This window comes from Sitophilus oryzae, unplaced genomic scaffold (assembly GCF_002938485.1).
Source record: "Sitophilus oryzae breed Bouriz unplaced genomic scaffold, Soryzae_2.0 scaffold_815_pilon_pilon, whole genome shotgun sequence".
NCBI lineage: Eukaryota > Metazoa > Arthropoda > Insecta > Coleoptera > Curculionidae > Sitophilus > Sitophilus oryzae.
In genome coordinates this window covers 1,668,604-1,686,949 of record NW_022147434.1, presented here as the reverse complement: position 1 = coordinate 1,686,949, position 18,346 = coordinate 1,668,604, and the positions used below count along the sequence as shown (strand labels likewise).

Genomic DNA, 18,346 nt, shown 5'->3' with positions numbered 1-18,346 from the left:
CTTTTAAACCAGGCCTAGTTTGTTTAAATCGCATAACCTAAATCAGAGTTATCCATATTTTAATAAATGCAAGTTTAACCTTTCCCCATCACTTTATTTTATGAGATAGAGCACAATACCTTATATCAAAAAAATTACAATTTTCTCGATGATTACAATAGTAATGTTTAAAATACCTGTTCACCTGCATATTTTTGAGAAAAACCCTGTTTTCTGATTGGCTATTAGAGAAACGCCCCCTAGCGGGCATTTTTCGAACTTGAAAATAATTTCCAGAGATTTCTCTTGGTTGATTTACCTAATAGAATGTTTTCTCCAAAGTTATACGATAAGTAGTTTCTGAGATACAGCCGGCATCCATTCTTAGTTGGCCACCCGGTACATATTCTTAATTAGTCAAGATCTGTTGATGTGTTAAGGGATTTGGGAATTTCATAGATTGGCATTTCCAAGTGAACTTGATGCCGTTGTTTTCTCGATCATACGGCATACGGTGTTATTATATCTATAGTATGATCGAAAAAACGACGTCAAGATGGTTTGGTTTTGACGATGGATGAGAAATGAGTGATTTTCATTTATTGTTTTAAGTTTTAAAATAGATATTATAATTCCTCAAATTAGTCAAGATCGGTTATAAATAAACCGCAGAATTAACTATAGAGAAGAATACTTTAGTTGCATTCTGGTAAATTTTGTTTTTTGAGAAAACTTGCTTGGCCCCCCCTTTTAATTTCGAAAGAAAATTTAAGTTTGATTTCGCTTATTTTACAATATGTTGTAGTCCTAAAAGCATTCTTTATAAACCTGTCTTGTTTTCCAGATTTACACTTTTTCTTCCTGAGATATTCATTGTTAAACGGTACGGAAAACTCCTAAAATTTAGCTAGAATTTCGAATTTAACAATACTTATCTATAATATAAGTGCTAAAAGTGATATTTTAGTTTGTAAGAAGGGAAGATTTTTGGTTTCATCCCCTTTGAACAAAATAAAATTACTCTAAGGACATAAAACACCTACCGAACGGCATCTCTGACGTTAATAAATTGAGATAATATTTTTGAGATGTGTTTTTTTATAATTTACACTTTTTAGTTGCTAATGTAACAAAAACATTGAATTTGTTGATTTGCACTTGTTATAAGCAATGCTAGAAAATCATGAATTTTTGCTTCTTGAAAAATGATCTAGAAGTTCTCAGTAAAGATACTTTTGTAGTATTTCGTAGTAAGTTAAGGCAACAAGTAATTTTCTTACAAAAAACCTATTAGTAGGGCAGCCCAAAATGCTAAACGATTTACTCGAGAGTCGCACAGTGGATCGACCCAATGCAATTTGCGGGACATTCAGCAAATGTGTTCTAAAATCTTCAAATTTGTTAAAAATAGTCATAACTTTATTATAGATAACTTACTGAATAGTGCAGGGGTGTTTTTCCAGAATATATATTTTATTTGAATTTCCGTATTAAATTGACTATTACAAATTAAACTGCAAAATTTCATACTTATTCCAAAACTTAATGAACTTTTTATCATATTTTTATTCTATATAAATTATGACCTTGCGATTTGTCCAGTTCTTTAATACGAACATGTATTCAATAATAATTTTCAAAGTCTTAATTATTGTATAGTGTATCACAAAAAATATTAAATTTTAAACAAAATTTTCCATAGCCATCTTTGCTGCAAGCGGCTGCAATAAAACTTTGTATTCATAAGTTTAGCATAAAATAGAGTCATATCCACCAACAAATAATCGGGACTCGGTGGGACTTTTTGATAATTACGAAAGAAAGACGCAAACTATATTAAATTATTAGTTAAAATATGGGCTAAAACTTTTGTATGGGGCACATGAATTAAGTCATTTATTTAATCCATAATTTGCTCTATAATTTTCCCACATATTAAATATCTTCAACAAGAAACGCATATATTGTATACCATAATATATGGCTTTGGGTGAATTTTTCTATAAAATTCGATTTTAGTGGGTTTTATGGCTTTCTAAATATGTATTTGAAGAAATTTGTATTAAAAGTTTTAATACGATTTTAAATGTTCCAGCATCAAACATACGCATCGGTGTCGTGGACACCTATTTGCCCATATATATGGCGTATAGAATAATCCGGCTTTTTGCAAAAATACTAGGCATATTATAAAACGCCGGCTTTTTACACAGAAGAAGGAATTTTACAAAAAGCCTATCTATGTTCAGTCACTTTGCAAAAAACCTAATCAGAATTAGGCATATTAAACAATGATGATATTTTCTGTACAGTGTGACGACTTTTTCTGTCATCACTCAAACAGAAAGAAAAAGGTATCCGTTGCTCAGGGTTAGAGGAGAGCTGGGTTCGTAGGTAAGGCTTGTGACCTGTGGTGACTTAATAATGTTGTTAAATAATAAAATAAAAGTAATAATGTATAGGCTGCAAAGATTCTAAAATTGATGTGAGCTACAGGGTCTTTTTGAAAATTTTGCAATTTGGGAATTCAAACCCCCCGTATTTCTGTTATTGTTAAAGATATTGAGACTGTGAAAACTGTTTATTGTAGAACTTTTTACGTAGAATATAGTGGTGTAGTGTGTTATTCTACGAAAATAATATTTTTAAAAATATGAACTAAAGTTATGTTTTATTAAATGGAACACCCTGTATATTTATAAATCATATGATCCGCTTTGATATGAGCTTCTCAAATATATATACCACTCTATATTTATTTTCACTATTTACTACAATATTTAAAATATTTCATTTTCTTATTAGTAGGCCTCCGATATTATACATAATAACGGAGATACGGGGGCGGTCCCAAATTGCAAATTTTTCGGAAAGACCCTGTAGCTCAGAAACGAAAAGAGTTATAAAAATTTTGTTGACAGCATCTTCCATTTGACAAAAAAGTGGCACAGGTTTGTAAAAACCGCACCCTTCTATCTTAACGAATAACGGAGATACCGTATGATTTCAACCAAAATGGGACACCCTGTACACTTCTGCAAAAGACTGTTTTCAGTCATTTTACAAAATGCCAAATCGAGTATCGACGCCAGGCAGTTTAAAAAATGATCAAAGTTTAGTCAGCTATAGCATAAGCATATTGAATAATTTACACTTTAATAAAAATACTCCATATTTTTCTGTATAAAAACAATAATTATTTATGTAAAAATTTTATTATGTTTAGACGAAAACAACTTGAATCCTACTTCATAAATTTTAATTATAAATAACATAATTTTAAATATAAATATCTCATTTAATTATTATGTATCCTCTGTAATTCGATTCTGTGTACAGGGCTGCTTCTTTGTGGAATATTATTTCCAAATTTTGAAAGAGAAGTTCAAGAAATGTCGTTGAATAAATTTAGGTTAGTAATACCAATCCCGCGTAAAATGTTTTGTGCAATCTGACTAGTCTTTATTAGGTATTTTGCAAAACGACTGAAAACAGATAGGCTCTTTCGTAAAATATCATTCTTTAACAAAAGAATGATATATATTTAACAAAAAACGCCGGAGTTTTATAACATGCCTAAATGCTTAGTCTTTTTGCAAAATGCCAAGTTATTCGATACGCCTGCGACATATAGATTGTGAAAATTAGCTGCTATACCGGGTGCGTCTCAAAAGTGGTTCAAATTTTTAACTCTATGGGCTCACTCCCTATAACTTTTTTATATTTTCACATAAAAAACGAGATTTGTTATGACATAAATTAGGATTGATAGACGGCATTCAATTGTTTTTGGTCACTTCCTGTTTCACACGAAATGACTACAACTTTTGATTTTTAAATGTCACCTTCGGTATTTTTTTACTTTATTCGATAGAAAATGACACTTTGAATAGAATCACAAATTAATACTTAAGCGTTTCAAGTATTAATTAATACTACGTGTTTATTAATTTGCGGATTTGCCATATGAGGATGGCCCATTGGGGTGACCATATGAAGAGGTACAAACTGAGAAAAAAAATATTCGTGCGCGTCAGATATTCAAAAGGGATATTAAGTGAACCCTAAGAAGCTATTATTCAAAAGACTGAATATTTGGACGTGACCAAACCTCATGGCAGATTTTTGAGAAATACATTTTTCTCGGCACCACACTTTATTGATGATTTTAGCTACATAGGCTTGTGAAGATTTCCTTCAAAATAAAGAAAAATAATAACTACGCCTGAAAATGCCAAGGTGCCGTTTTTTTGTAACTATGTGTGACTTGACTCTTGTCTTGTCTCGGATTTGGCTTTGCTACTGGGCAATTGCCAGACGTACTCTCTCCTCAGATTATTTAAATGCACACTTATCTGCATGAAATTAACTCATCACTTGCTTTAATTTAATGCGCTCGAGTTTTTCTAACGCACGACCCTGTGTAAAAGGTTCATATATGGTGGGGAATAACACAGGGTGTGTGTTATTCCCCACCATATATGAGCAGGGAATGTAAGGTGCAGGGTGCAGGGTTTCCCCCACTTATGTTGTTCTGCCGCTCTTGAGTAAATCGTAAAATCCCCGCTTGCGCTCTCCTACTATAATACAAAAATGATCTTAACTATCTTAAAATATGTTGAACTTCTTTAAAAAATGAGATATTTTCAGTAAAAGTAAAACAATCTACATTATTGAAATTAAGATATTCTTAACGGGACAGATAGTACGTCCTAAATAATTCTAGACCGAGTAATTATATTCCGCAAATAAAGGTGTAAATTATAGACTAGGATTTGCATCATTAATGGGATTAAGGTATAGTTATCAGATTTGTTTGAGCGGTAAACAATAGGAATTTTTATTGTTCGAAAACGACATTGTCTGTGTGTAACGATTGTATACAAGGTACTTTCGAGAGTACGTGATCTAAAAACAGGTTTATCTTCAATGCCATAAAAAATTATATTACCTACTTGATAAAAATTTTAATTTTTTATATATCAACAAATCTCTAGAACGGTGGAAATATTTACCAGGGCAGAGGCAGGCGAAAAATTTTGTAGTAGAATATTCGCCAAAATTTACGACAAACGTGATAAGTAATGACAGGAAAACTGCAGTGGGTATGCACTAACTGACCAACTAATAGATTGCCAGACTACAAAAGTAACTACAAGACTCGCCGAAAGACTCACTTTAAGGCGAACTGGACTTTGTTCTGAATACTCTTTTATATCGGTATTGTCATCGCTGATCGTCGACAGTTGCCTAGTTAAACAATTTACAATATAATTTCACTAACCTGGCAATGATCGCGACGAATAACAGAGATGATAGATGTTAAGTAATAGCTTTTAAACCACCGTACAGCTCAAAACGCATCGATATTATTTTGCTTTGTTGTTGTGGCATCATCGTCATCATTATTTTCAGCTTATTCAGCCATTTCCAATTATGGTGTAGCCTCTCTCACATGTTTAGATACTCTCTTTGTAGTTGGGCCCATTGTTGTCTATTGTTGGCTATGCCGGCCCAAGTTATCCCTGCTAATTTCTTAATATCATGGTTCTATCTAAGGTTTGGTTTTCCTCTAGGTCTCTTAATTCCTCGTGGGTACCATGCTCAAGCCCATCTCTTGTACGTCCTTATTGCCAGGTGTCCTGCCTATTGCCACCTAAGGAATTTGATTCTGTGGATGGCATCTATTACCTAGGTCTTTTGTCGTGTACACTGTATTCTTTTATGGCCTTTCTTGGTTATTCCCAGCATATTTCGTTCCATTGAATGTTGTTAGACCTGCAGTTTTCTTATAACGTCCGTTTTAAGAATCTAAGTTTCGCATGCATAGGTCATGACTGGTAGTACACATTGGTCGAATGTTTTTTTCTTTAAATAAAGTGGCATTCTAGATTTGAATATGATTGAGTATCTTTCATAAGTACACTATGCTAACTTAATTCTTCGATTGATTTCTGGTAGTAGAGATCCCGAGCTGTGTATTAGTTGTGCTAAATATATGTATTCTTCTACTATTACCATTTATTTATTAGAATGTCTTTTCTGTCTACTAGTTCGTTGTACATTACTTTAGTTTTTGTTAAATTTATTTTGAGACCTACTATATTGCTGGCTTCATTTAGTTTGATAATTTTTGTTTGTAGTTTTTCAGGAATATTGGCTATTAGGACAATGTCATCAGCGAATCTTAGATGGTTAAGATACTCTCCATCTATTTTTAATCCTTTGTTGGCTCAGTCTAGTTGACGGAAGATTACTTCTAGTGTTGCTGTAACCAGCTTTGGGGATATCGTATTTCCCTGTTGTACTCTTTTGCCATTTGGAAACTCTAGGGTTGTTTTACACTAGGGCCGGCATTTCTGGTCTTGGGTGCCGATTTTCTTGTGTACGAAGAGTACGGTCAACACGCTTAGCAAAATAAGATGTACTGAATAAAGACAAAAGGCAAGTATTTTACCAAGCGCATGGAATCTAGCTTCAGATTAAGTAGTTATGTAATAACTACTTCGTATTTTTGCTCTCTCCGACTTACTAGATTGCCATAGCGATTCACTCCTATACATGTAAACGCCGACCCAAGGTATCGCTTGCCAGCAGGGTATATCATTACTCTTGTTTTGGCTTCTTTGTATATATTTGCGAGAGTTTCTATGTAAGGCTTGTCAATACCTTGATTTGCTAGGGCTTCTATTATTACCTTAGGATATATCGAGTCGAAAGCCTTCTTAAAGTCTATAAAGGCTATATGGCTAGTGGAAGTTCGTATTCTTTTGTTCGGCTGATAGTTTCTTGTGTATGTATGTGATCAATCGTGCTGAAGTCGCTTCTAAAGCCTGCTTGTTCTCGTGGTTGTGCACCGTTAAAGTTTACAGAATTCTGTAAACTTTGGCAGTGTCTAGCGTGTTTTGTATACTGTTGTTTGTTATTTTTGTGAATATTACGGGTTACTTGTGTATGTTACGGGTATATTTGTGTATGTTACCGGTAGTAGGCAATTTTTATAATTAATACTGTTTATTTTAAAACAAAATATTTTTCTCCCAAATGATTGATATAAACTCAAGCCGGATTTTTATTTTAACCGTTTACAATTTTTTACAATAAAATTTTTATCATATATGCATAGAATATTATCTATTATAGAATATACCTCGGCAGACTAAGTAATCACATATTTATCAGTCTTATTGCTATCATTTGATCGACCATTACTTTTTTTATAATAGCGTTTTTAGATGCATTACTTAACCACACATTACGTTATTGATCAATGACTGAAAGAAAATCTTCTCCTGTTTCAGAATTGTTGTTATATGGTTCCATTTCAAATAAGATGTGATTACGTTCGAGGTATTTTCATCGTATCGGGTGGTGTTCTCTGTAACAGGATGCCGGATATGGTGACGGTGGTGACCACAGGACTGGGGGTCAGTTTACTAGCCGGTGTCCTGTCTGGAGTCTGCTACGTGTTGGTCAGTGGATACGGAAATAAAAGGTAAATAAATTTATATATTTAAAAAAAAATAGTTTCTTAATACAATCACAGACATTTGGGATATATTTTAATCAAAAAAAATTATAAAAGCGTCTATAGTAGTGCTAGAGAGAAATATTACTCAATATTAATTATTATGGAAATTAAAAATGTATGTCTATTCTCTTGACTCTTGCAGTTGTACCTAATAGTCGTTTATTTATTTATTAGTATCTGGGAAATGTTTTTAATTACATCCGGCAAAACTATTGTAATCTTTGTAGATATATGTGACTATTTAAAAAAAACTGAGGAAGAACAATTTTTTACTTTATTTTTCTAGAAAATAATAATAATTAATATATATATATATATATATATATATATATATATAAGACGATATATATATATATATATATATATATATATTCGATTCAGCTAATATATATATATATATATATATATATATATTAGAGGTTATATATATATATATATATATATATATATATATATATATATATATATATATATATATATATATATATATATATATATATATATATATATATATATATATATATATATATATATATATATATATATATATATTTAAACCTCTAAGCGCCCTTTACACTACTAGCGAAGTAAGCCAAACTTAGCTGAAGTCGAAGAGGGTTATTTCGTGTTTCTTCATCTTTTTTTTTCATTTCTTTCGCCTTTACAAGATACTGGGCGCCACTCAGTTTTCCATTTACTTTCGAAAACCTCTAAGTTGAAAACTGAGAAATCAACTCAGAATATAGGTATTACTTATTTTAGGAATTACACAAATAAAACGCTGAGATGAACTAATAACTAAATATAATTAATAATTAAATGTAAAATAGAATTAAATCAGAATATGAAAAATTTGATGTTTGAAAATATCTATTTATTGGTAAATTGTATGTGTAAAAATAGATCACTCAAAATGGTAGTTGCAAGCTTCTGAATAATATTTTTACAAGAATTATTCCGCATAAAGTCTGGCGATCTTGGTACCAAAATGTAGGGACTTTTTATATTAAAAAAACGTAGGGGAGAATGCCCAACAGTGAGACACATTTTTTTAAGACCGTAAAAAATATTTTAGTTTTTCATCAAAATAAACTATTTTAGTATACTTTAAAGGCAACCACTCTCTCCTAAACATGTTTAATTAACTACTCTCATTGAGACAAAAACATGTCTTAAAATTAACAATATTGTTATTATTGCATTTGTCTCATTGTTGGGCCCTAAGGTCTAACAGTAAGACAGAGGAAATTTTAAACAAATAACTATTTATTAATTACTTAAAAATGTTAAGAGTATTTATTTGCGTTTGGCATAAAACAAAGTAGAGCTGTCTTAAACAAAGAACTTAAAATATAAACACAAGTGCTAAAAATATAATTAACTTAATCAACTAACGAAATAAAAAAAAGAGTTTCCTAGATTTTTGTTGTTAATGTAACTTCGACTTAAAATAAAGAAAAACTCTGTTATATAACACCAATAACATGATAGACATGTTTAACAATGCCAACGAGTGGCCAAAAGGTACCTATGTCCCAGTCTTAACGGGTGCACTGTCTGTCGGACACTGTATCACTGTTGGGAAATATATTTTGTCTCACTGCTGGACATTAACACCAGTCGGCCATTTTGTAATTTATTTTATTCTAAAACTACTTGAACAAAAAAACTTAGAGGTATATTCTAAAAAAACATTCTAAACTTACCTCTCCATAAGTGTTTGGTTTGGTACTTTTTACGTAGAATTTAATGGTTTAAGTATAATTTTTTTAAAATTAATAGTCTAAGAATTATCAACAGAAAATTTTATTGTTATATTGCATACTCTGTTAATTTTTAATCAATTGAAAAGAATATAAAATTACCTTTCCAAAAATACAGGGTGGCACCTCTCATACGCCGCGGAGGCTCCAAGGAGAACGACAGTTTGTATTGGAATGAAATTTTGTGAGCATATGTAGGTTAATTCAGAGCACTTTTTAAAAATATAGAGTTCTACAGGGTGTCCCCAAAAAAAGTTACATATCAAAGTTGTGTTTTTTGTAATGGAACACCCTATATATTTGATTTTCGGATTCTAGGAGAAAAATAAAGGTGTGTTTTATAAGAAAAGTATATGACTAAAATGTAAGGTTTTTGACATATTTACTATTTTCTAGAAATAAAGAACAATTTTTAAATTACAATAAAAGCTACCTAAATTGGAATTTACCCGGTATAGCCTAATATGTAGTTAAATTAACTATTGTACTTTAAATCAAATTTAAACTTGATCCAAAAAGTTATACAGGGTGAGACAAAATTAATATTGAACATTGGTCACCTTTAAAAGCATGTTCCTCTCATATTTTAAATGGAACACCCAGTATATTATTCCGATATTCAATGGGGAATTAAGGTTGCCTACCCCTCAAACAAATATTTTCCTAGATATTTTCATTGACATGATTTGATCTGAGTAGATTTTTATTATTTGATAAAATCTAGGTGGCTGTGATACGTCTAACGTTACTTCAACATAGTTGTCTAATTAGTCCAACTTTAACAACTAGTTATCATTTCCTGTCAGTTAAAACAAAAAAATTTCTCAGAAATTTGCCGAAAATGCAAACTTATCGTACATCAGAGCGAATTGATATGATTCTATTATATTATTATAACTTTGGTAGCTATTCTATTAGTAGAATACTTAAATGTTCCTGATTTTATCTAGTCTGGTTCTTTTATGGGGATATGTTAAAGACAGTGTTTACAAAACTCGACCAACTAGTGTCGACCATGTGTCGACAACATGAGAAAAATTATTGTAGCTGCTTTTCGAGGTAGAACTCCACATATACTTTTTAAAATGAAAAGATCCTTTTGAAAAGACAATCATTTTATGCAGTTAACAGGAAAGGAAGCATTTTGAGCATTTGATTTCATCTAGCTTTTTTTTTTCGCATAATTTAGGTTTATATCTAGTTTTAATTCTGTAATAATTAAAATATGTTTTAAACGGGTATCTTTTTATTACCCTTGAGTATTTTACTCTACAATCTTTAATTTTTAAAAGTAGGCTTTGAACGGCGCCGTCTGTATGCAAAAAAATTCTAGCAGGGAGCAGCAATTAAAACAAAAATAATATTTGCTGAGAGATGCAGAATTTTATAACAATTTAAACTCTATTTAAGAACATCAATACATCAAACTATATCTAAAAACAATAAAAATAAATAGCAAACCAAGACGTTAGCTTTTGCTACAGGTGTTCGACATATCAACCGTCTTCTATTATGGACAGACCGTTTTTGAACATTTCTCGCGGAATTCATTAACTCAGTGGGGGTGAAACACACTCTCGCATAACTGCTAAATACTTTAATTCTTGTCTAGATTATAGGGCAATTTAAAAATAAGAACCTTTATTCTTCCGCAAAGATAAAAATCCACTAAGGATAACAGGTATTATGTCCGGCGGCCTCGACGGCCAACAGCTGAGATCTTGGTTATCTATTCAATTATTATTCTCGAAACTGACTGCAAAAATTTGCTGACAACTTCAGCGTTCTGAAGCGGTGCCTCGTCTTGCTGGAAAAATATGTCTTGGAGTTTCATTACGGGCAAAAAAGGTGCTTTGGTTTTTTTTTCACAAAAATACAAAATTTTCCATAGCAAAAAAGTTATAGCAATTTGTTAAAAATGCACATTTTTGAAAAACATCCCGTAACTCATAAACGGTAACAGATATCGATGTGTGGTTTTCATCATCTTGCTTTTAATAAAAATTGATCTCAGACACCTATATTAGTTTTCGTCTATCTCCTATAATAGGAAAGGGTGTTTCCCTTTGAAAGCGTTAAATTTGACCCACCCTGTACATTATTTTTAAGATAGATTTTTTTTCAAAATATCATAATTCGTTATTTTTCTATTAAATCAAAATATATTATGCTCTTTATTGCCTCCTGCACAATTATGGAGGGTAGAGGTATGGAGAAATATCTTCGTGTATTGAAAAGTGGTTATCAAAGAGGGAACACTTACGAGTGCGCTGCTCTAGCAAAAACCCTACATTTAATAGAAATGGCAAAAAATTTTAGAACAGGAAATAATTAAAGAGAGACAGATAAATATATGCGATTTCTGAGGGCGCGTGTTGCTTCTCTTTTTAACTAACTTCACCTTATTTATAACCGCTAAGTTCAGTTCGCTCCATTATTGCTTGTTAGCGCCACTGTAGCACTGTAGCACTGTGGTGATGTAGTGTATCCTTATTCTTCCCATTTTGACTTTTTCAAATAAAGAGATATTTCTCCCTACCTCTACCCCTTCACAAGAGATGTTTCTCCTTACCTCTACCTAGACATTACAGCTGTTCTAAAAAATAAACATCTGTCGAAAGTTTGACGCTCACTTTAAATGTGAGTTTATAGCTTCTGTAATACGTTGATTTTTGAATTAAACCAATAACATTGCATAAAGTCAATGACGGATGACGCATAACGGATTCCTAGCATATATTGTTAGGTTTTCTTAAGACATTTAACAGATTCAATGAAAAAGATGTTTATCTAAAATTTTACATTCTCTTTTTCCAATTGGTAGTGTAATAAAGAAAGGCATAATAATAATTTTGGAATGCATTTTGTGGATGCGCATCATTTTCTTTAATTCAGCTTTCTTTAATTAAAGTAACATTTTTTGCATAATGATTAATTACACGTTAAAAATAAAATGAAAAGTTCCTTTCCAATTTTCTTCAATAACTGATTTCAATAAATAAAAATAACCCACTTCTATAAAAAGCTACTAGGTTGTTATGTTTAAGGTTATGTTTATTTTTTTCAATGTTTATTAGAAAAAATATTTATAATATAAATAATATTTATAATATAAAAAATAATATATTTATATATATTATATTTTTTTCAAACGTCACAAAAGTATTAATTTTTGCGACGTGATTGACAATATAAAAAAGTCATTTTAACGCCTAGGCACAGAGTTATGGCCTAGGCATAAAAGTAAAGCACTTTTAAACCTAAGCATAAAAATACGAAAATATGTTTTAACGAGCCGTAACCATATTTTCTCGATACTCGGTGCGTCTCAAAAGTGGCTCCCCTCTATAACTTTTTTATTTTTTTCAGTTCGAAAAAAAGAGATTTGGTATGTTAGTATGTGACATAAATTAGGATTGATTTACGTATTCAATTGTTTTCGGTCACTTCTTGTTTCACCCGAAATGACTACTACTTTTGATTTTTAAAGGGCACCCTCGGTATTTTTTTACTTTATACGATAGAAAATGACACTCGGAATAGAATGACATATCATAATATGTCAACTTTTGATTTTTACGCATGTGGTTTATTTTAAATTATAACTTGCCATTCGTAACGAAAATTTGACTCGAAATATCAAGTGTGTGGTATCAAATTATTCGTAAAAAATGCTTTTTCCAAATATGCTAATGAGCCACCCTCGTTCCATTTGAAAAAAATGAGGTATGATTAAAAATACGATTTGAGTATTTTTAACCGGCCAGGACAAGACACGAAAACATTAGACGATTAAATCTATTTTTCCAAGGCTTCTTGATTAAGAATTCGTGTTTTTAACATAGCCATGGCACTCTAGATTAAAATACGATTTTTTATTAAGCGAGAATGTCAAAAGTTGACATGTGATATGTCATTCTATTCAGAATGTCATTTTGTATCGAATAAAGCAAAAATATACTAAGGGTGCCATTTAAAAATCAAAAGTTGTAGTCATTTCCGGTGAAACAGGAAGTGATCAAAAACAATTAAATACGTCAATCAATTTTAATTTATGTCGTATACTAACATACCAAATCTCGTTTTTTTATCTGAAAAAATAAAAAAGTTATAGGGGGTGAGCCACTTTTGAGACGCACCCGGTATAATTACTTACATGGTGAGACTTTTAAATATTTTTATATTATTTGGAACGTTTGAAATTGTTTAAAAAATTATTTGTGGCGTTTGAAAAAAATAGATAGCATGTTCTATTCGGAGTAAAAATTACTTTTTGTGCCTCGCCTGTATGTCGTCAAACGTACAGCTTCGCCACGAAAAGTGTCATTTTTACTCCTAATAAAACAATATACTATTTTTGTTTTTGTATTTTTAGGATATAAATCTGAATATTTTACGTTTAAGTTACGTCGAGGTGTACAGGGTGGTCGGAATTGATCTGTTTTAACAGAGAAAACCTATTTCCTGACTAGGTTTCCTGACAGAGAAAACCTATTTCCTGACGACAAAATCGACATATATGTCATGGGCTTAATTTGTAAGACACAGTTAATGGCGTAAACCGCCTGTTGATATTTTCACTGCCAACTGAGATAGGGGTCTTTTTGATTTTTTTACCATTTTGAAAATTGTCCATAACTTTTTTAATTCGCGGAATAATAAAATTCTGTAAAGGCGTTCTTAAGGCACTTTTTTAAGCACAATCCAGTGGCGTAGTGAGTTTTTTTCTATGCTTGCTCTTTTTGTCAGAAATAATAAAAAATATAATTTTTTAAATGGAAATTATACTTGGCTATGAACTTAAAAAAATGCTGACGTTTAACCATTTCGAACGATATAAAATTATGGGTACCTATAATTATGGTATTTCTAAGAATGAGAGAAATATTAGGTTTTTCATCTTTGTATCGAAATGTGCCTTGATTTTGTGTTTACCTAGTTGTCTAATTATCTTTTATCTCAATTTAATATTCTATACTATTATTTATCTGCATAATTAGAGACTTTTGAAAAGGTAAATTAATATTCTATATTAGTGTTAGTAATTACAATTGAAATCGATACAATAAACAAAGAACAAAGCTAAAAAACATATTTTTTGAGTGACGAATACAGTTTTCTAAAAAAATCATCAGATGTTCAAACTGAGCACCTTCTTATTGAATACATAATAAACATCTTTTGCGCACAGAGTTACAGCGATTTATTAGGCGAACTGGTGTAATAAGTCCAAAAGCTTGCCTAGTAGCCTTCTGCAATTCTTCTCTCGTCCCAATGGTTCCTCCTGTATATATAAGGTCTTTTAATTTTCCTCATAAAAAAATCGAAAGAAGTTATGGGGTCCCATGTTTCAATCCGATTCTTTATAAATTCTCCATTTAATGACGTTTTAATTGTAATTGGTAAAACTAATATAGAATGTTGATTTATCTTTTCAAAAGTTTTTAATTTTGCAGATAAATAATAATATAGAAGATTAAATTGCGATAAAAAATAATTAGGCAACTAGGTCTACACAAAATCGCTTCGATACAAAGATAAAAAACCCTAATATTTCTCTCATTGTTAGAAATAAATACCCATAATTTTATAGCGTTGCAAAGGGTTAAACATCAGCATATTTTTAAGTTGATAGCCAATTATGATTTTCATTTAAATAATTATATTTTAATATTTTTTATTATTTCTGACAAAAAGGGCAAGTATAGAAAAAAATGACTACGCCACTGGATTGTGCTTAAAAAAAGTGCCTTAAGAACGTCTTTACAGAATTTTATTATTCGCGAATTAAAAAAGTTATGGGAAATTTTCAAATTGGTAAAAAAATCAAAAAGACCCCGTATCTCAGTTGGCAGTGAAAATATCAACAGGCGGTTTATGCCATTAAACGTGTCTCAGAAATCGAGCCCATGACATCTACGTCGATTTTGCTCTATCTAGTTAGGAAATAGGTTTTCCCTGTTAAAACAGAAAATTTCGACCACCCTGTACTCTTTATAAAATACTTTTTACTTACTAGTACTATGGGTTTAACTCGAAATGGCTGCTAATTTGAATATTCTACATAAAACCACCTATATATTTTACGCTTTTTGAATTCTACATGTAGTTCTAAACATATTTTCTGTATAATGTTTTATATAGCTTGTCCAATGAGAGGATCCGTGATAGTGGCAGCTGTGTCCGTCATTTTAATTCACAAGTGAATTGTATTTTCTGTCATTTTTTCGATGTCATCTGTTGACGAAATCTGCCCTGGCTCACTAGACAGACTATATCAGCATTACAGACTTAGATATATACTGTATGTTCAACATGGTGGCAGGGGAAGAGTATGACAACCTCCAAAAATGACAGGAAATATAATTTAAGCCTAGTTTCCAAGTATCCGAATTTCGAGAGTTTTGATGAGCAAACTACGTCATCTACGTCAACATTTTATTTTTTTAAAGATATTCAAATATACTTAGGCAACATAAATTTAACAAGTGTGTGAAAAAAGTTATACACTGCTCTGCAAATGTCATTTTTGACATAACATTGAAGCTAACTCGAAAATAGTAAAGCTTGGTATACAGGATCCGGCAATAGTTCGTTGGGCATCTGTAGCTCCTAGAATAAAAAACTTGAGAATTTTGTGAAAACCTAAAGTATGTATGAGGATGTATTTCCGGAACATATTTTAACTTCTATAGTGGCTCAAAAAAGTGTGAACACCCTGTATATTATTGCATTTTTGGCTTCCTTTCAGATCACTTTACACAATCCTAAGATATGAGTAAATCTATTTCGATAATTTCAGAGATATTAAAAAATAAATCAAAAATATATATTTTTCAACCCTTCTTAAAAAAAATATTAAAAATGCAAGAACTGTTCTGAAATCAAAACTATATTAGATATTTACTTTAGATAGTCAGTTCGTACTTTGCTATAAATATGGTAATCGTAAATCATACAGGATGTTCAATATTTTACGCCAAGTTTTCAAAAATATAAAATCATTTTTCTTCGTTTTTTTTTAAATGGAACACCCTGTATATTATTTTTTTATTTGATGGAGAATTAAAAAATGAAAATTTTTTGTATTTAAAGTATTTCAAAATTTTTAATAGTTTTCCGGATACACGCAGTATGATTTCATATGGCGCTTTCAATGGTAAAATACGAAAGAAAAATCATTGGGTGGCTTTGATAAAAATTTACTGTAGAAAATGCCATATGAAATACAAAACCGGGAATATCTGCGAAACCGTTAAAAATTTTGAAATACTCTAAATAGAAAAATCTTAGTTTTTTAATTTTCCATCTATTGAAAAAATAATATACAAGGTGTTCCATTTAAAAAAAACAAAGAAAAATTATTTTATATTTTAGAAAGTTTGGCGTAGAATTTTAAACATCCTGTATGATTTACGATTTCAATATTTATAGCAAAGTTAAGTGCAGATTATCTAAAGTAAATATCTAATATAGTTGATATTGATGATGATTTCAGGACAGTTCTTGTATTATTAATTATTTTTTTTAAGAAAGGATGAAAAATATATAATTTTTATTTATTTATTAATATCTCTGACATTATCGAAATATATTTACTCATGTATTAGGATTATGTAAAGTGATCTGAATCTGATCGGAAGCCAAAAATGTAATAAAATACAGGGTGTTCCATTTAAAAAAAAATCATCCCGATCACACTTCTTTGAGCCACTCTATAGAAGTCAAAATATTTTCCTGAAATACATCCTAGTACATACTTTAGGTTTGCACTTAAACAAAATTCCCAAGTTTTTTATTTTAGAAGCTACAGATGCCCGACGCACTATTGCCGGACCCTGTAGATAAAGAATATTATAAAGTATAAGGTTTAAAATATATTTGTTATAGATCATTATGCACAAAATTTGTTGCTTGGAATGTAATAATTACTTCAAATTAAAAATTTTTAGCGAAAATTTATTTCGAATATACATATGTGCTCGATAATTTTCTATAAAAATTTACTTTCAAACGTGTTCGAGTTAATAGGAAATACTAGCAATAAATTAAATTTTATGATTATTTAATTTAGCTTTACTATAAATTTTCTTCATAACCACGTCGGGTTTTCTGAAAAATATCTGCTTACATAGTGACAGGGAATGGTAATGTCATTTCAGGATCTTATGAATATAAACAACGTTATTTTTCACTTTCATTTCTTAATTACGTTTTATAGGTTTGGAATACTTAAAATATACTTAAAAACATCTGTGTTTTATGTTTATATTACGACGCGTTATTAACTATTCAAAAGTTTGTTCTACAAATATTTTCCAAAATAATCTATTTTACATTCAGCATAAATTTGATTAAGGCAATTTCACTCAGGATCACTCTAATTAGTAATAAAATTCGTTAGATAAAAAGAAACTGTATAATAATAAATATTTTAATTATCTTAGGGACTGGTTTTATAATTTTACATTCATTAAAATAGTTAGACAGTGTGACAGGCAGTAATAATAGTTATTTATGTATCAAGGGAATTCTAAGGGTGTTAACTTATTTTCAACGTTTCAACGGCTTTCGTACGGAAGCGCTGGAGGACCAGTATGTATTTTTTTTAAATTCAACCGGTTGATTTTAACACTCAACTGATTGACTTAATACTCAACTAGTTGAGTTTCCAAACTCAACCGGTTGACTTTATAAACGTAACCAGTTGACTTTATAAACTCAACCCGTTGAGTTTCTCAAGCATTTTAAATTATTTCCATAGATTATTTCTATTCCACTCTCACATGTGTAGCGCCTTTTTGGGTAAAAGTCTGTAGTGTATAGTATAGCGTACGGTGAATTGGAAAGATAACATGGAGCAACCACATTTGTATAACGCCATTAAATACTATTTTTATTTGGGCTTACAAAATCATGAAATACTATTGTTCCTTCTACAACAGAACTTCACTATTAGTTTTACAACGTTGAAACGACGTCTGCGGTATTTGAATTTATATCGGAGAAAAAATTATGCTCCACTACCAAATATAGTAGATTTTATCAGTGAAAAAGTGCTTTCTTCAAGTAA

The 18,346-nt window shown here is 30.6% G+C and overlaps 1 protein-coding gene across 2 annotated transcripts in view; it reads left to right on the top strand.

Moving 5' to 3' along the window:
• Positions 1-18,346, top strand: part of LOC115889511 — a 149,955-nt gene that overhangs the window by 2,924 nt on the left and 128,685 nt on the right. For both annotated transcript variants that reach the window (XM_030909530.1, XM_030909531.1), the window contains exon 2: positions 7,281-7,474. In XM_030909530.1, the coding sequence (XP_030765390.1) occupies positions 7,293-7,474 (182 nt within the window). In that variant the 5' untranslated portion in view covers positions 7,281-7,292. The remainder of the gene's footprint in view (positions 1-7,280; positions 7,475-18,346) is intronic.